We start from the raw sequence: 20,140 nt of genomic DNA on the forward strand, positions 1-20,140 counted from the left end.
CGATATTTATTCCGACCGAATTTGGAATTTCAATAATCTGAAGTTTAGTAGAAATCAGTCGTTAATTTATAGTAGTCATAGGCATGATTGTGGCGGAGGTCGCGGGTAAAGGGAATACAAGAGAAATAATATACATATATAAATATTCATCTAAAACATAAATATCCAGAATTCGCGAGGAAAATAGCGTGACCTGGTCGTTACCTATTTCCAAACTCGATCAAATTTATTAAGGCAAGATTATATTACAATACCTAATTAATATACATATGTGGAAGGAAATGCTTCCTCATATAGTGGTACTGCAAGGCGGTTCAGACTCGATAAATAGCCAAATAAAAAGCCATACGTTTGGTGTGAACATAACTATTGTATTTCGGTTTGAATTAATTTATTTGTACAATCCTAAAGCTATATCAATACATAAATTACATCCTACATGATGCACTCGAACAATCACAAAAATACATAGAGTGTGTGCCAGTTTAGGGTGCAGTGAGCTCAATGCTCAATTAAATACAGTAACGATTGCAACTAAATTTGAAATAATGGATTTTAGATACAGACTAGAAGAACTAAGTGATGATTATATAAGCTGCAAGTTGCATCCAGTATTTAAATTATCTCTACAAAATAAACAATATTTGCTGTGCAACGCATATGTATGTGAATATTTACAAAGAAATCGCTGGCTTATCGCGATGCAAGCGGAAACGATACAAATACTTGTAATACTAATACTGCTCGACAAGCACGCGAATTTCGAAAATAGCACGAGATTCATTTCTAGAGATGTGCTGTGAGTGATGTGTGCGAATCGATGATCGATCGAATGATGCTATACGACATACATGCATACGAGTATGTACTCGTATAATAGTTGGTGGGCAATGGCGATGGAATGGGTGGTACGTGTAAGAGGTGTTACTGTAGCTTTGGAGGGGGGTGAGTCAGTCATCGTCATATTTCGCACTCGAACTCTGATATGCGGTGGTTAAAGTAGACAACACCGTGCTCCAGATCCTCACTGAAACCGCTCACGTCCATGTAGTCTGACGCGGCGGAATCGTCATCGACCCACTTGTGTAGAGAGCGCGTAATCTCTAGACGTGACTGTGAAAACGACGGCCGCATGTGTGGATCTTTGTGCCAGCAGCGCGACATCAAGTTGTAGAACTCGTGCCGGCTCTCCTTGGGCAGATCAGGGCGCAGTCCCTGAGGCACTCGGCGAATGACCTCTCGACCCGTAAGATGGGAATAGGGCGTGGAACCTGTTGTGAGGGGAGTATGTGTTTTAGCCAACCATATCAGGAGCAGAGTTCAGGGAATACAAACCTAATGTAGCGATCTCCCACAGCACTATGCCAAAGGCCCAGATATCTGTCTCCGTGGTGAAGAGGTGGAGCTGTAAGGACTCTGGCGCCATCCAACGTATGGGCAGCGCATGCTTCTTCCCTATGGTGTCTTGGCCGCCATGCGCCTTTTTCTCGGAGTGCTCTTTGGAGCAATGGCCGTGCGTCTGACTATGGCCCTGTCCGAACGTATGCTGCCAGTGCTGCAGTATATATCGACTACCAAAATCAAACCTGAACTTATGGGCATTGCTGTGCAGCATATCATTGGCTGCGTTCTTCTCCTGCTCCTTGCGCAGTCGCTCTGCGTCCAGATCCAGCGACATGCCGAAGTCGCAAATCTTGCACATACCGTTGTGGTCCAGCAAGACATTGCGAGCGGCCAAGTCTCGATGGACAATCTTCAAAAAAAAGATGCAAATTAATTGAGAAAATCTGAATCAATTGATTTTGGAAGATTCTTTCTATAATCAGGTAAACAGTTACCAATTATGATCAAGAATGGCAAACATAATAAGATGTACATCTAGTTTATAGTTCATCGAGTTCTCTTGGAAAATTTTGAAACCTACTTCATTTGATTTTGAAATGCTCTATGATTTCCCCTTACCCTTCGCTCTGCAATATACTCCATGCCGCAGGCTATGTCCAGGGCAAAACCGGCAAGTGTGCGCGGTGACAATGGCGCTAGACTTCGGCCGCCGGGCACCGATGCAGGCAATATGTTGGTGGCACTGCGAGCAGCTCGCAGCAGAGATAATAGACGACCCCGCATAGCGTACTCCATGATCAGCATGTGAGGTTCTATTAAAAGCGATATTATAGTTGGAGAAGTATCATTCCAATGTTGGAGATGACTTACCGCTCTCTACGCACGCGCCCAGGAGGGTGACCACATTCTGATGAGACCCGAGCTTGCGCATAATGTTGGCCTCGTCCTTCAGGCTGACCTGGGCACTGCATGCTCGTATTGTCTTTACTGCCACAATTCGCGTGGCACCAAAGTGTCCACTCAAATCATCCGCCTCTGCCTTCCACACCTGACCGAAGTTTCCTTCACCGAGCAGACTCTTAAGGCGAATATTACTGCGCTCGAACTCTTGGAACTCGCTGGTCAGCGAACTTTTGTCATCGACATAGCGATGGTTGTGATTGGCATCGCGCGACTGTGTCATGCACTTGGGCTGCGATTGTGGATGCATGTGCTGATGATCAACCTCGTCCTCCTCATCCAGATGATACTTGGAGTCAACTTTCTTTACGGGACTAATGGGTTGCTGGTCTGTAATGCACACATCGAAGACCTCATTGTGCTTGGCACGGCGTCGCACCACATAGTTCCGCACCAAGTAGAGAATAATGGCGGCCAGCGGTATCACTCCCACTGCCACTAGCACAAGAGTGACGAGATTCATGCGACGCATCTCCATGTCGACGTCGCGCTCGTTAGATACAGCCGTGGAGCTAATGTCAAGGTTTGTGGGAGCAGAAACTGTCACCCATTGAACTCCAGCTGCCAAATCGTCCTTCGTTGTCTCCACAACCCCGACAAAGATTTTGGAAGGAGCTGCCGGAGTGGAGGTGGATGTACGAGGATGCACAGTGGATCGAACGGACGTGAGCACAGTAGTTCGCAGGATCTTCGAATTGGAGTCTGTGGTATGAGACACCTGGGTGCGTGGCGTGGAGCCACAGTCTACGGTATTATTGCAGAAAATAATGAGATTTTTCTGGTCCTCAATGTTTATCTCCTGCGTTAATGAGGGTCCCAGCGCACGCAGTCGTTCTGTGTCCTCCTCGATAATAGTCTTGCGTTTTCCAGTATTAGGGTTCGTTGCAGTGGACGTAGATATGTGGCTGCTTGGTGTTGTAGTGGTTGGAATGGTTGATCTTTCGGTGGTTGTGGTTTTTGTGGATGTAGATTCTGTGCTTGTACTTGTGCTTGTGCTTGTGCTTGTCGTCGTCGATGTGATTGTCGTTGTGCTTCTTCGAGTGGTTGTGGTCGGTTTCTCTGTCGAACTAGTGCAGGTGGTTGTTGTTGACGCCTCTGGTGGTTGTATCTCGGCAGGCAAACTTGCTGTCTCTTCCTCTGCACTCAACACTGTTATGATGAGCGGCGTTGAAGAAACTACTGCAGGTTTCGCTGGCACTCTGCGCACCACCGTCGGCTTCGATAATGCTACATCCGTTTGTTTCAACTCTACCGAGCTTTCACCTAGTCCGATCGTGGGTCTGCCTGAGCCCGTGTATCGTGTGCGACTAATTGGCGGTGGTGCTGGTGCTGCAGGCGGTGGTGTCGCCGCAAGTCCCCGCTCCCGCATATGGTATTTGTAACGACTGCGACTACGCTCTACAGCACTAAGTGGGCGACGGGTTGACACCGTGGGCTTCAGCGTAGACGCTTCTGTTGTGGTAGATGTTGTGGTCCTATCCTGCATAGACACAGAAATCTCAAGGACCCGTGGATGCTCATTCTCCCTGTCCACCTCAGTTATGGTTAGTGCGTCTGGCTTGATAGGCGGTAGCTTGGCCCCAAAATAAACATAAGGCTGCAGTTCATCATCTTCTTCGACGGAGCTGGGGGCAACCGTCACTGCTGGCTTGCCCCGCTGGCGCTGCTTGACACCGCCAGCTATGGAGGCTGACTTGGTAGCATCGGGTATGTGATTCAATGTATCGTTCTGCTCCTTTGCCACAACGAACAGCCCGTGTGATGACTCGTCGCTGAGAAGTATTTCATTGGTGTCGCGCTCACCCGCACCCGCACCCGCACCACCACTACCATTACCTCCTTTACTGGAGGGTCGCACCACCACGTTGGTGCTCTTGTTGCTTCCGCCCTCTATATTGGCACTCGCAGCTGCAGCTGCTGCCATTCGCGTGAAGTTGGCACACTGGCGCATACAACTGGCCGTCGTGCGCCGCGTGAAGTTCTTCGTGCAGTTTCGAATGCACACGGAACGGGGATCTGTGGGTGATTTGGAGGTGCTCTCTATAGTGGCCGCTGCTGCTGGCGATGTTGCACTGCGTCCTGTGGTGCCTATGCGGGTGCGAAAGCCACCGCGGTGCAAGGCGCTTCGACGAGCTGCTAGGACATTCATTAGCTTGCGCTCACGATCCTGCGCAGAGTTCTGGGGCGCAGTCGAAGGCCGGTTGCTGCCCGAAGGACGGTAAGTGGTGGGTTTCTCGGCAACAACATCTGGAAATACAAAGTACATAGCATTGAGTCAGAGGCGAGCAATTTATGCAAAGTATGAGATTTATGGCTGTGGCCAATCGCTGTTGCACAGTGGTTCGTTTTATTGTATTCAGTCGCAGCTTTTGTTTTATTTTTCAAGCTATAGCGTGCATAATTATGCATACACACTTGTACAGCTACCTATAGATTATTTTATTCATGATCTAATCCCCAATTAATAAATTTCGAGCCATATTTTAGACAGTCTGATAATTAATTTCCTTAAATTAAGCTCATATTGATTTTTTCCCTTCGGTACTATTTTGTGTACCCCAATTAGAAAATTATCCATATGATGAGCAGCATGAAAACAGAATATATACATACTTGTATATATACCTGAACAGAATAATAGGCGCGAGCAAATTTTAATTTTTCTCAAAAAGTAAGTTAGTTTCCAACATAAACGTACTTCAGAGTCAAAACAGATAATAAAAGTCTTCACAAACTATAAGAAAAACTTATCTAAATAATTCATAAATTACAAATTGTTTCGGCGGGACAGAATAAAAGGTGGTAATTTGTAAAAAATATTGAAATTTTGTTATTAATGGTCTCGTATTTTACAGAACTGAGTAGAGCACACTCAGTTTTCGATTCCTGCAGACATAAAGGATTCCAACTTCTGACAAATCTTTACAGGAACATTATGTTTGAATACGTTTGAATATGTTCCCATCGTTTGTTTCCCTAAAAAAAAGAGCATCTTGGCCAAGTTTGCAAAGCTACGTTTCGCAACAACTTTGAGCTGGGGATACTCCTCATATATTCGTACTTGTATAATTCATCAAACTTGTGGGCGCGAAAAAGTATTCTCAGTTACTAAATATCATTAATATAAATGTGGCCACTGTAGGCTTGTATAATGGGGCGCAAGCTTGATGGCAGTCGCCGCGCTTAAGCTCGAGTCGTGACGCGTACAAGAAAAACAAACCTCAACTGATAAATAAACAGAGTGCGGGGTAAACAGAGCCGATGCTAATGCCGTCAGCTGATGGTGTGGGCAGGTATACAACCCGTTTAGGTTTTCGAGCTTTGTGCGGGCTCTGGCGCTCTGTTGTAACTTTTATATGCATACGAGTATACTCGTACTACTTGTATACATATTATATAGATTGGCTGTGGTTGCTATTGTTGCTGTGGGTCGTTTGCGCTCATCTCTGAGCGCAGGTGCTAAGCGTTTCTTTGTGCCATTAATCAGCGCGCTTCAATGCGCTTCCTAACCTAGAAATACTTTAAACTAGTAACCGCATGGCCAAACTGTTTCACGATTCGGTTCGGACACGGCCGTGGCCAAAGGCCAATTAGTTGGCTCTTCTATCAAAGATTTTGTAATACACACACATTAAGGGCAAATTCAGAGCAGCAGAACGTTAAATAAAGAAATATACTATATGTATGTACTTGTATATGCCCATCGGTCACAATTTATGCAGAAAATTACTCTCAACAAGAGCAACAAAAACAAACACTTACATACTTGTATGTGTATGTACATACTTCTCTAATTTGAAGCATTTTGCGCAAAGTTGGGCAATCGCTGCCCAACCAACAATTTGACCAATTTTATTCTACTACTTACTGTTGCTGCCGGGTGGCATTTGTTCGCAACTGCGAGTACATGATTCATCGTACGAACAATTGCAAAGATTGTTGCACAATTGTTTAATTTTCACGTTACAGCTGAGACGCTGCCGGCGTGTACAATAAAAACGACGAAAACAGACGCACAAAACGGCCAAATAAAAGTACGACACCAACAGCAACTGCAGCAACAACAAATCACAGAGTACAATGCCTAGCAAGCAAACAAACAAACAACAATTTGCCGCGTACTTTGGTGTTTTTTTGTTTTTTCACAAACATTTAGTTCATTGGCTTGCAGTTTAGGCCAAGGTTAGGCCTGGCATCTCAAGCGCGGCAGCGACTAGAACTCAGCTGGAAAACGACAAATCTAGCTGCTGCTGCTTTTTTGGCCATTGGGCTTGGGCTTCGTTGCGCCTGCGCAATGCTTGAGTTGCTTCGTCGTCTTCGGTCTGGCCGTATTGTACAATATAGCGCCCCATTTGGGCGTCTCGTCACGTCGACGGCTTCAGTGCGAATGGACGGATGGCTGGACTGATGGACGGATAGAGGCTGTAGGGTATTGACCAGTCTGTTTTGGACGCACTCTTTTGTACAATGACTTCTTGGCATTAACTATTCTGTTACCGCGTTGCTGTTGCTGTCGCTGATGTCTGCTTGGCATGCGTTGTGGAATTTTAATTTGATTTTGGTCATAGACACGATTTTTGGTTCGCTTTTGTCCATACAACGAGCACCAGCCAACCATTTTAAATGGCCTCTTGTAATGCGCTAAGCTGCAGGCAACCATTTTCGGTAAGTGCAAAGTCTTTTTATAAATCGTAATTGGAAAATTGACTGGGGCCGGGCCGGGGCTGAGGCCGCGACATCGGTGACAAATTCTAAGCTGCTTATACTTACATAATGCGCCAAAAGTTTGCTGCTAAATATCGACATGCTGATTAATCAAATTGTCAAATGAATGCTATGACTAATGCCAAAAAATGTGCTACAAATGGTGGTTGTTTTCTTTTGTTTATTATCGGGAATACTACAGTTAATATAGCCTAAGAGCAACTTTGCTTTAGAGAAAGTTATTCTGGCCATATAGTCTGTGTTTTGAGTAGTACAAGCTTACAATCAAAAACAATATACATTTGCCGGTGAACGGTATACAATATACGGCTATATTTTTTTTATAAGACCCTGAGCCAAACATATAGCTGTGTTTCGTACATTCACTGGCACCTCACTCTGGCCACAGTCGTGACACATTTTGAAAGACCAGCCATAACTTTTCGATCCCATAACACTGTCGACTAGTAGGATATGTGGGTCCTTGTGGGACAATCTATTCTGCCCAATAATGCAATAAAATCGTTATTTTACCTAATTAAATTAAATTCTATATTGATGATTATCATTTAATAATCAGAAATTCTTAAAGACATAATAGCCGATCAATAACAGGCGAATCCATAAATAATATCTAATGACGAATCCTTTTCGTTGGCTAAGACCCCAATTCACAGCACAAAGTCTAAAGGTATATATAAAGGTATATATAACATTTAAAAAAATAAGTAATAAGTTCGCAATTTTTGAAAAGTCAAACAAACCGAAATCATTAAACTACAAAAACTATTTTCTTTAAATAAAAATAATTTTTTGTTAGAGTAATTAATAATGATATAGATTGATTATTGATTTGATTTGAATTGACTTTTGGTTTTTGGTTCATCAATCAGTCATGAGGCAGTTACATTCTTTGTTACCTTTAAAATGCTTCCACTGTACTCTTCTTTTTAAGCCGCACCGCCTTTTAACAAATGGTGGATTGTCGCCAGTGTGTCGTCGCAGCTCTGGCCGACAATGGGCGCTTATTCAGCTCACATCGGTCGAACAAGAGCCAAAGCTAATTGCAAAACACCTTTTGGTGTATTGTGTTGCAGTATATATATAGAAAAAAAGTTCTAAGTTGCGATTGCGAATCAAAGTTTATGCGGCAGCTAATGAGCCTTAACATCCACAAATCATCTGGGCTTCTACGAAAGGTTTATTGTTCGTTTGTTTGCGATTCTCCGGCTCCGGCTAGTTATAATACTAGCAACCAACTAATTCCCAGTTTAGTCTTAATTGCATGCCACACTGTCTATAGTTAGCTTGATACTTGTAGTATGAAAAAAAGTCTTGCGAAAACAATAGAAAATGAAACGTGAAAAAAGAACAAAATGGAACCTAAGCATGGATACATACTTACAATAATGTACATATATACTCGTGGTATATACACTTTGATAAATACTGTATTTATCTAGGTATGAAGGAGGCAGGGAGGAATGGGGTGGAGAGAAATATCTGCGAAGCGCTTCGATGATTCGCATGTTTCGGCTTTGTTAAGAACTTTTAATTAAAAATAAATTACATACACGAGTGGGTAGGGTTATTGTTTGCTGCCTGCTGGCTTCGCTTGTCTAATTGACAAACAAATGTTGAGACTAACAATGCCACACAAACAGACAAACACACGCAGCCGCACTCAAAGCGGCTTAGACGTCTTGACTGTCATTTTGTGTATACTCGTATCTTTTTTGCCTAACTTATTTAATCGTGTCAAATTAAATGTTATGAAATATGATTCAATATACGAGTAAGTGGATACATCCATACCTACAATTACTTGCCTGCTTGAGCCATTACAAAACCTCATATGTGTACTTATGTACTCGTATAAGTGTGTGTGTGTATGTGTGTGTGTGTGTGTATGTGTGTGTGTGTGTGTGTTTGCTTGAATGCTCGGGCCTATGACACAAATGTCAATCACACGCAACGTTGCACATTATAAGCAAAAACGAAGAGAAAAAAAACAAAAACGAAATTAAAGTCGCCTTTAACGCCAAACGCCAACTCCATGGTCTGCAGAAAAACCAGATACAAATATTTTGTATCAATTTCCGCGAGCAACACACAACATGCATATTCAATGACACAAAACTTTCATTAATTCATTGGCACTAATTCATTGCCGCAGCTTCACTTTTGCTTTCTTACTCTTATTTTTGTCGTTGTTGTTGTTTTTGTTGTTGTTGTTGCCCACTTGCGCTCTTTTTCAGCTTATTGCACATTAAGCGCACAGCGCGCTGATCATATACACAAATGGATATATAAAAGTTTGTTAAATGTCTTGGCAAACTTTCTCCGCGCTTTCGTTGCAGTTTTTTTTCGCCTTCAGCCGTTTCTGTCGTCTCTGCTGCATATTCGTTGCACCCTACGGCGGTGCTGGCTGCCTCTATTTGGCGGCCATTTGAGCTTCCCGCACTCCCAAAGGCCGGACCGTCATGTTCAGAGCCGCCAGTCCGTTTCGACATGCAAGCAAACAAGTTTTGGCTAAACGTTCGAAAGCATTTCTAATGTGAAATCGAAGTAACGGCTTACATGCAAGCAAAAGACAAACAAAAAAAAAATACGGTCTAAAATATTGTGTTCGCCTGCCCCGAATCTAAGTGCTCTTCACAGTTTTTGGCAAACAAAAGGTGCATCGTCATAGCAATAAACTTAATGCCCATATTTTTTTTCAACGACCCCACCGATTTCTCTAATTATGACTGTATCCTAAAAAAAACATCATAGTAAATAATAATAACGCAAATTATTACATATATTACTCTTTTGTTTAGTTATTTAGATCAACAACACCGGATTTTCAACCATTACCTCTTCGCAAGCAGAAATGATATTTGTACAAAAATATAACTTATAAAACACCTTTATGATATGGTATTTGTTTTACTGTTTTACCAATAAATAAATACCGAAAAAATAGCAACTATATGGTTCTATTTGGACGCATGGACTTTGGCGCAAAATATTTTAAAATAGGAATAATACCAGTTCGTGTTTTTGTTTTGAATTAGTCGAGCAATATCAAGGAATTGCTGAATATATGTACGCATGTTTATTATACTTGTATTGTAGATATCTGACGTGTAGATATAATAATCTGAAGATATTATGATATTATTTAACTTTGCTCTGAGGCTGCATTAAAGACTGATCTACTTATATTGACAATATTAATAAAAACCAACAAGAATTGTAGTAAACATTTTTGATAAACAATGTTACCAACATTCATCCCAACACAATATGCCCTTCCACTAAATGTTGTAACGCGGTATACATTAAAATAAATAAGAGCTAAAACAATCGGCCAAATGCCGCAAATGTGCGCATGCATAACGAGGCCAAAATGTAAGCCAGAGAGATGGTGAGAGTGGTGGAGGCCGGGAGGAAGGCTAAAGTTGAGACTTCACTCAGTTCACGTGCGTGGCATTTGGCTGGAGTGCATCCACAGCATGGAGCAGACGAATGCTGGATGCGAGCGCGGGAGCGGGATCAGGCACAGCAAATGCAATCGCACCACATTGTTTCAGCAACAAGGCGGAAACAAAATTCGTGGCAGTTGCATTTGCGTTTAGTGTGCCACAACGTATCGTGAGAAAGCTGAAATGCCAAGGGTTCATGAAAATGAAACTATTGGACGGATGTCAATGCGGAAATGAAGTTGTCGCCAATTTTTCCAACTAAACGTTGCCCAGCAACGAACTGAGCCACCCTACAGAGCCTTGACTTGGACATAAACTGCGCAATTTCAGCGTTCAGAACTGCTCGGCTGACCTTTTTCAGTTGCGCAATTAAAAGGCAGCAGCACACAAAAGCATCCAAACTGAAAAACACTTTTTCAAATGAGTGCGCTAAATGGCCAACAAAAAGCGACTGCAACAACAATAAAACCTTTAGCTAGAGATGGAGCAAATATTTGGGTTGTGTAAGAACTTCACGGCGTTACTCACTTTTACACATTTGTTAATTATTCGGTTCATATTTCTTAATGTGAAAGAGTATTTGTGTTCAAATAATTAGTCTTTTAACTAATATGTTATGTTAAAAATATTTCTTATTTACATTTTTAATGCAGACATTGAAAAAGCTGTTACTAACTACTAATAATTAACCACCATTTTAAGTGTTATGGATTAATTATTAAAAAAACGATGTGCGATTATCGTCCTTAATTGTCAAATACAAAATGTAAATAGCAATAATATTACAACTAAGCTATATTCCTTCGTAGTTAGTTTCCCAACTTTCTCCTCCTTCATTAAAAAAACATTATTTCCTATGTTGCCTTTAGATTTATAAACATTTTAAATTCACTTGCCATCATTTCAAAACTAAACAAAATCAGTTCCTGGGACACGATCGACTGCGATAAACTTTCTGTTTTCGTTAAATGAAGCCTTACCCTTTATAATAATATAATATGTAGAGGTAAGGTAAATAATGAAAATAGTACAAACAGAAAATAAATCTTTAAAACAAAACTAAAATAAATGTGCTGTAAATTTATTAAAAGTTTGATAAAATCTATGTAAATGTTATTAATAATACATAGTTCTACATATTTTATTATTTAAGCAATTCAATAGCACTATAGCCTGTAACTAAAGGGTAAAAGCCTATAATAGTTTGCATTTAAGAGAAGAGCCGTGAAAAGGAAAATGCACAAATGAAGCAAATCGGGAATACTTTTTACTAATGGTATAGTGTCAAAGATTTATTATCTATTTAAATAGCTCGGGTTTTCAGCTTACTGGTAATTTAACCAAAATGTAAGTAATATTCATTTGTATTTTTTTATAATTAAGATTTTGAAATGTATATTATTTTACGGCTGTGATTCAAGCCATAACGGGAAGGGCAATGCAAATGTCGGAGTTGTTATTAAATAATGAACTAAAATAGTTTTAGATTTTATTGTTTGCTTTATTCATTTTAGTTGGGTCAATGCCTATTTCTCATACATGGAAAGTTTCCATGATCGACTGAGTGTGTAAATAACAATTTCGTTTCTAGAGACACGAACTCTTTAACTTTTAAGCTGTAATAGTAAGTGTACCTCAAGCTGAAAACCTTCAAAAGTGATCTAATTATCTATTGGTTTCAATCAATATAATAAATATATAGTAAGCCGTAATCTGTGTAATAGCTCACGAGGCATTTGTGCCCACATGACCATCTCTAGCATGAAGCTGCCACGATGCAGTGCTGAATAATTGTTAACTTTTTGTTTTGTACGCCGTTTTGGGCTTCCGTTTATTTGTTTAACTTTACGAATTCAGTGCGAGTCTGCAAAAGTTTTCAATATACTATACTCGTATATGTACTCGTACATGTTTGTTTGCATTGTAGCAGTTTGCTGTTGTTGTTGATGTTGCTGTTGCTGTTGTTAGTGTGCATTGATGCGTTTCGAGCCGTTGTGGGGCGTGTCACGTACTCATCATCATCATCAGCAGCAGCAGCAGTAGCAGCAACATCAAGCTCGTCATCATGGAGCGAGAGCAACAGCAATAACAAAAGCAGCTTGTTGCAGCATTTTACGCAACTTAACTGATTTTTCTTTCAAATCTCTGGCGTTGCTGCCGCCCCCGGCTCATGTTTTTGGTCGTTAGTTGGTCGCTTTCTTTTATGAGCAGCACAACGGACGACCTTTTAATTAAGACCCACTAAACCACATACATACATAAAAAAGCGTGATGATGATGGCGTAACATTACGCATACGTTGGCTCAGAAGAAAATTAACTTCAAACGTTGGACACACACACTCGTACATACTACGGCATGAGGCCCCTAGGGTTCAATAAACTGGTCTTCTCCTGTTGCTTCGTTGTTGCTACTACTGTTGGCAAACGTTTTGCAACGAAAGTTAATGAAAAAGAAATTATAAACATTTTTATGTAAACATAAAACACAACCAACCGCCAACAGTTTTTAATGGCAGCGACCGCACTTAAATTGCGCGATTTATTTCCTCTCTACGCCAAATAAAAAACAAACAAATCAAAAAACACACAAAACAAACCACAAAAGTTAATGAAATTCACTTAAAGGGAAGCACATGAATTTGAAATGCGAGCAAAATTATTGCAAGAAATATGATGAGCACGCAAAATAGCATAGCTGTCTGCCTAAGCCGGCTACCTCATATTTATTGCGCATACGCAACGTGCGCCCAAACATAACTGACATTATCGTTGCCATTACAAGTCAGTACTGAATACTCTGTGCGGTTATTAACTGGGCTGACTTGGCAGTGTCCACTTGGCTGATTTGTTGGCTTATAGCTCGCTGCTGCTACTGCTGCCGCTGCCGCTTCTTCTTTTCCTTCCGTGACTTACTGCAGTAAGCGCGACTTTGCCAACGCTTCAATACGCTGGCTAAATGTGCTGGCTTTTTCTTTATTTTACTCTTTCATGGATTACGCAATAAACACACATGAGAGTCGGGCAGGTACAGGTACACGTAATGAGCACAAACACTCATTCACACACACACACACACACACACACACACACACACACACAAGCATACACATACAAACATGCACAGAGGCGGACACACCAATATTGATATTTTTGTTGAAGATTTTACGTTTCATTTTTGGCTCTCGAGGGCTCGTTGTTGTTGCTGGCTTGCTGACTGTCCAACACTTGGACTCGAGTGGCCACCAACTGTTACCACAGCCAAAACGACACCTACAACTGGCCACAGTGGGGCCCTGATGACGATGGCGATGATGATGATGACGACAAAAAGAAACAGAAACAGAAACTGCATAAAGCATCGGAGTTTCGTAATGAACGAAAATGCTCATTCATCGTCGTCGTCGTCATCATTGTCGTTTTGCCTGAAGAAGGAAAACTTAATGCGCATAAATTAAAAATAATCAAAATGCATTAACTTTTGTTTAGTTAGCATTTGGCTATACCAAAAGAAGAAATATACGAAATCTTTACAATGTACCGAGCATATTATTTACATAATCTTTCTTGCTCTCTACGGCTCTGGTACTCACACTTACTCGTACAATATTTGGCTCATCACAATGGGCCAGGCGATGTGAATGGCTAACCAAAAATTACATCTACATGTTATTAGTAAGAAGAATAACTCATGAATTTGAATAAAGCGGTGAAATTGTTAAGCATTACTTCCTCACACTTTGTACTAACATATGCAGCGATTTAAAGGCCAAAACTCCGACTGTTTCGTTCCAGACCCGTTTTTCACCCGCTATTCGAAATCTTACTTAATTCAAAACGTAATTTATAGGAAATCGAAATTTGCACCAAGCAGATTTAGTTTCCTCAACGTCAAATTAATATATACTATTTATTCATATATATTTTACATAAACAAACGAAACCTGTTCTTTCAATTTATCTAAAGGTTTTGAAAAATGGCAGTAAAAAAGTATAATAATTATAACAAACTTAAAAAAGTTATGCTTATGATCTATAATAAGATATATCTGTTCTGGCAGTGCTATGTTGCTTTTTATGGTGCGGATGGGTTTACCAACTGCTGAAACATAAAGCACTTGAATGTTTTCTGCGTAGTTGTTAAATGGAAGATATTTACTCTTGTTCTACTTATAATGAATAGCAATTAAGCCGTTAAGCTTCCTCTCAAAATATAGTTGCTTTGCAAATGTATCGTCAGAACAATAATAATAATTATTGTCGTCGACGTACAATAATACTTATAATTATCATCGCACAACAATTATAAGTACAAGCGGGTTGCATGGACTGATGAGATTAAATTTTTTCGTAGTACGTAACAAATTTTGTTAATTATGGTGTGTGTAATTTTCAGCAATAGATAAAGTGGTTTTTTCATTCCTTATTAAGGCGAAAAGTGCACTTCCCTATATCAAATCAGAAATTGTTTTAAAAATAGTTTCCATTCGAACACAAATTATTGATAATAGCAATGGAGAAATCAACCTCTTGCAGTATAAACAAATGTGTCATGTAAATAGAATTTAGTTCCTGGTGATTAAAGAGATAAGCTACATATTTAATTTAATATTTATAAAATATTGTAGATAAATAAAATATAAATGCATACTTAGAAAACAGCCAAATTAAACTCTGCTTGTTATTCCGAAACGTATATAGAAGTCGATGACATCAACGACATGAGCATTAAGAAAGTAATAATCTAAAAAAGTATTGCAAATCATTTGATGACAAATATCAAATAAAATTCGGTTATAATGCAATTTTTGAATGGAACTTTGGCTCATTTAGGGACGTATACGATTGACAATGTGCCATTGCTACGAATATCGACTGTTGAAGACCTTGGGGTTCTTTTTGATTCCAAATTGAACTTTAACCTTCGCATATCCAGTATTGTCAATAAGGCCAAGGGATTACTTGGATTCATTAAACGTAGGTCCAACGAATTTAATGACCCTTATACCCCTAAGCTTCTTTACACTGCTCTAGTACGCCCTGTGCTTGAATACAGTATAGAAAGTATCAGGAAAGTATTGAGTCTGTTCAGAAGCAATTCCTTCTTTTAGCTCTACGTGGCTTAAGCTGGGATCCCAATCTCTGCTTGCCATCGTACTCTAGTAGACTGATGCTTATAAACCTTCCTTCCTTAGTAACTCATAGGACGGTTCTTGGAGTAGTTTTTCTCCACAAGTTGGTTATCGGTGAGGCTGACTCCCCTGCCCTCTTAGGCCGCCTTAATTGTTCAGTTCCTTGTAGACCAACAAGGAATTATTTGCCGTTCATATTGGCAAGATGGACAACTGATTACGCTTTGCACAATCGTTTTCGGGTCATGTGCAGCCATTATAATGATCTTTCACATTTACTTTCGACAGGACTCTCCCTATGTTCTATCAAAATTATTCTTTATAATTATCTTCGGGGAAATCTCTGACCTCTTACTGCTGTGAGTTGGGGCATAGCTTGCCGGACTGGCATTTAAAATTTCCCCCACGGGGTTGGAGATTTCCCCCTTTTTATTTTCGTCTCTCTCTTTCCACCTTTTTCTTTCCCCATTTCTCTATCTCTCTCTCCACCTTTTTCTTTCCCCATTTCTCTATCTCTCTTTCCTTCTTTCTTTTTCTCTTTTACTCTTTCTCTTTCTACTTCTTACTTTTTCTAATTAGTTCTTAAATATGATTAATTTTCCTCCCCTATTTACTTTTTGTATAGTTCTTTAGGTCTATAATGTCTCTCTGAATCGGGGCATAGCTGGCCAACTGGGAAATAAATTTCCCCAACGTGTCGGAGGCATTAATGGACGTTATTGTACAGCTTTGTGTTAGGCTTTCTTAACTTTAAAGTTTAGTTTAAATTGTTATATTAAGTTATATTATATATTCGACAGATTGTTGATATTCTAAATAAAATAAAAAATAAATAAATAATAAAATAAAAATAAAATATTGTTACAGTATACTTGTATTTATGCATATGTCTTAAATGTTATTAAAAAGCAGTCATTGTCACAAAAATATGATGAAGTATTGAGTTGGATTATATTTGATATTGACACTGAAATTAAATATTCCTGAAGTGTACTTTGACCTACAAATGGCTTTGATTGTTTCAATAAGGAGTGTAAGATATGCATTTTAATTTGTGTCTTGTGTGCGTCAAAGGCCAAACACCCAAAAGTGGTCCAACGGTGGTCAGGCCTAAGACAATAGCACTTCAAAGTCAAGCTTTCTGGCCCACTCGTTTTGCTCTCAATGCGAAGGTAATTGACACCCACACGACTACTACAATAACACATCCAGTTGTAAAGCTTAATTGATGGACAAAAGCAATAACATTTTAATAGAAATAACACAAGTTTGTGATCGTGTTGAAGCCTCAACCCCATCAACATCCACATCCATGGACGGGCCCAAAGTCTAATCAATTGCCGAGCACATGTGGCCATAATTCACTTTTCGGCTTCGGCTTCGGCTTGCAACACTGTGCAGTCAACAGGGTGACGCGCAACAACAACAACAACAACAACAACAATAATAACAACAACAGAAATATTAACAGCGGCAACTACAATGATATATACCCACAATGATGGGTAACAAGAAAACGTTGTCGTTAAAGTTTTTTTTTAGTTTGTATTTTTTGGTTGTTGGCTGTTTGGCTGTTTGGCTTTATGAAAGCCAAAAAAGCAAACGATACGATTAGCCAATGCCGATGGCCCGCTTGTCCGCTTGGCCTGCTTGTGCTTCTTCTTCTTCTTCTTCTTGAACACGTATAGGCCAATTGTTTTCAGTTGGCCAGCAAATGTGGCAGTGACTGAGTTGTTTGCGGTGATTGTTGTTGCTGCCTCGTCTGCTGGTAGTTGGTCAATAATTGGCATAGATTTATTTTGGCTTGTTGGCAATTTTTCCAACTATTTTCCCAACGCTGCCACTTTTTCACAAAATCACTAACAAATCTTGGGCAATTGTCTGTACGTTAGTGGCTATACTCGCGTGAATGTGTGTGTGTGTGTGTGTGTGTCTTGTAATGACAGGCCATATAGTCTGGCAGTTACAAACATACATGCTACTTATATATGAAAGAAAACTCACCAACTTCGCTGACGCTCAAAATTTCCGCTGAATTTCCCGCCTCTTGCTTTTCGCCGCCTGCATTTTGTTTTTGGTTCGCTGTTGTTACTGTTGTTGCTGTTGTTGTTGTTGTATTTGCCACTGCTTTCGGCTTTTGTTGCTGTTGCTGTTGTCTATTTGCACCATTAGTTGTTGCCAAGTTTGTTGTTGCATTTGTCTGCGCTTCACTTTCTGTTGCCGATGTCGTCTCCACCAACGTTAGCAGCATTGTTGCCAACGCCATAAACAACAACAACCAACGCCAAAATGATTCATTGCTTCGATGAATTTTCATCAGCGACATCGTAACCGGAGCATATAGTGTATGATGTTGTTGCTGCTTTTGTTGCCTCCGCTCTGCTCTGCTCTGCTGCTGCCGCTGCCGCTGACGTGCCCTGTTTTTTTAGCCGTTTGTTAGTTTCTCGCAGATTATTTATCTTTTTTCTATTGTTCGTTTGGACACTTTTCCACAATTGTCTGTAGAATGGACGCAGCCAACGAGGCGTTGCAAGTTTTGCGTTTTGTGGCAGCTACAGCTGCAATTTCAGTTGCTTCTCCGTCTTTTCCTCTTCTGCTTCTTCTGCTTCTTCTCCTCGATGTTGCGTGCGGTCTTTCGAATTTTTCTGCGGCTGCCGACGTCGACTTATCGTTAATACTTTGGAAAATCGCACACCCCCTTCTCGTTGTTGTGGATGTTGCCGTTGCTTTTGTCGATTGTGTTCTCCTATTTCACTCCGCATTTGTACCTGGAAAATGTTGGAAAAGTAAAAAGCTATTTAAAAAAAAAAAACATTCCAATAGTTGCTTCTTTATGTAGGCTATATGAATATATGTATAAGACAGAAGGTAGGGGAAAACTACTTTCATACAAGTGAAAATCGTTAACCATATGGGTCTTTCAAGACGCGCCAAAATCAACAAATCAAATAATTGCTTGATTCTTCAGAAAGGGTGCGCGCCGTAATTTAAACATTGAGAAGAACGCAGGATGGACTATTCTGAATAATAGACAGACATTTATTCCATTGAAGAAAACCAACCGAAGGATCATCCTTGGTCCCTCACGTAGGGGACTTTCTGAACAGCCAATATTTCGAAATAGTGATTCATCCCCTTTATAGCCTACCTAATTCATTTTTTTTACTATCATCTTAAAAAACAATAAAACAAGCGAATGCAAAGTAACATGAATATCTTTGTAGAATAGTTTGAAAGACAATAAAAAAGTTAGCTTTTGTGCTCTTTTCTCCAAACATAAAAGCAGAGCTTCGCAAAATTCAATTTTTAGGACAATTATCTGAGCTTTTGTTTAATAGAGGCAACTCCATTGAACAGATATTTAATAATTTTTGACAGATTTTAATAAATTCTTTTCTTAGGCCCTTCTTATAAGCTCTTCTACGCTCTCTCTTTCTTTCAAACGGCCGATTTGTTTGTTTATAACTTGTATGTTGTAACATGTATGTATTTCAATTGGTCAGCCGTCTCCTTTACACATTTTACATTTCATTTTTTAAATAATATTTTAAAAGATAATGCAGCAAATATTGGCTATATATATAAGAAGTTACCATATTTAGACGCTAGTCAAATATATACAGTTCTTGATTTGTAAATATCACAATTGTTTGTAAGCTCTAGCTAATTCTGAGCATTTTTCAAGTAGGCAGTAGTTTGTTTTACAATAACAAATATTGGCATTATTATTGAATCTTAAAATTCTTGGGGTATGACATCAAGCTGCCATATGCTAAGCCGCTTTGTCTATTGAGTCGGCAACATCGTAAACTATTGGCCATCATTGGCACTACACATGTAGATAATAATAAATCGCATTAAGTAAGAGTGATAACTGAGGTCGCCAAATCGCGCATACGCCCTGTTGTACATTGCTCGTGACAGCCGCATTGAATATTGAGCCATAGGCCAATCCATATATTTGGGCATAGTGGAGTTTTATTTGTATGTACACTAATGTATACATATTCGACTTTTTGAGTATCTTTATGGCAATGTATGTCATTGCTGTGGCTGCCAGAAACCAATTAAACATATTGAAGCCACGCACTCGGCACCGACGACGAAGACGAAGTCGACTGCGGCGGTGACAATGCGGGCTGTGGGCCTTTGGAAGACAGCTTGCGCAAAATTACGTTAGCAAATTTCACTTGATTTGGCATGCCGTTAAAATCGCTAATGAAATGCAGCTATGGAAATATGTATAGAGAAACAATTACAACTATGTGGTAGTGGCTGAAGGAAAACGCTTGATAAGCACGTGCGCTTGGATGTCTGGGTGCGCCAGCAAACGCCAACGCAGTCGTCACCGCCTTCGTATTGCTTTGCGTAATGCAACTAAAATTATAGAAAATTAGCTATAAGGCAATTAAGTAGGTAACTGCTATTATGAGGGGAACATGAGTAACTTCTTGACGACCAAGTAGGACTTATAGTCGAACATGTAACGAAACACTGCAGTAAAATTACATTTATAAATAACAAGATTTCT

At 40.0% G+C, this 20,140-nt stretch overlaps 1 protein-coding gene across 1 annotated transcript in view; it reads right to left on the reverse strand.

Annotated features, from left to right (window-relative positions):
- Positions 1 to 403: 403 nt before the first annotated feature.
- LOC115622742 (flocculation protein FLO11) overlaps positions 404 to 20,140 on the reverse strand; it is a 30,353-nt gene continuing 10,616 nt past the window's right edge. Inside the window, exons 3-7 of the mRNA XM_030516789.1 lie at positions 17,614 to 18,377; positions 2,215 to 4,551; positions 1,963 to 2,156; positions 1,336 to 1,753; positions 404 to 1,271 (exon numbers count right to left, since the gene is read on the reverse strand). Of these exons, the coding sequence (XP_030372649.1) occupies positions 961 to 1,271; positions 1,336 to 1,753; positions 1,963 to 2,156; positions 2,215 to 4,551; positions 17,614 to 17,935 (3,582 nt within the window). The 5' untranslated portion in view covers positions 17,936 to 18,377 and the 3' untranslated portion in view covers positions 404 to 960. The remainder of the gene's footprint in view (positions 1,272 to 1,335; positions 1,754 to 1,962; positions 2,157 to 2,214; positions 4,552 to 17,613; positions 18,378 to 20,140) is intronic.

The sequence above is a fragment of the Scaptodrosophila lebanonensis genome, unplaced genomic scaffold (genome assembly GCF_003285725.1).
Source record: "Scaptodrosophila lebanonensis strain 11010-0011.00,11010-0021.00 unplaced genomic scaffold, SlebRS2 tig00000043-arrow-pilon, whole genome shotgun sequence".
NCBI lineage: Eukaryota > Metazoa > Arthropoda > Insecta > Diptera > Drosophilidae > Scaptodrosophila > Scaptodrosophila lebanonensis.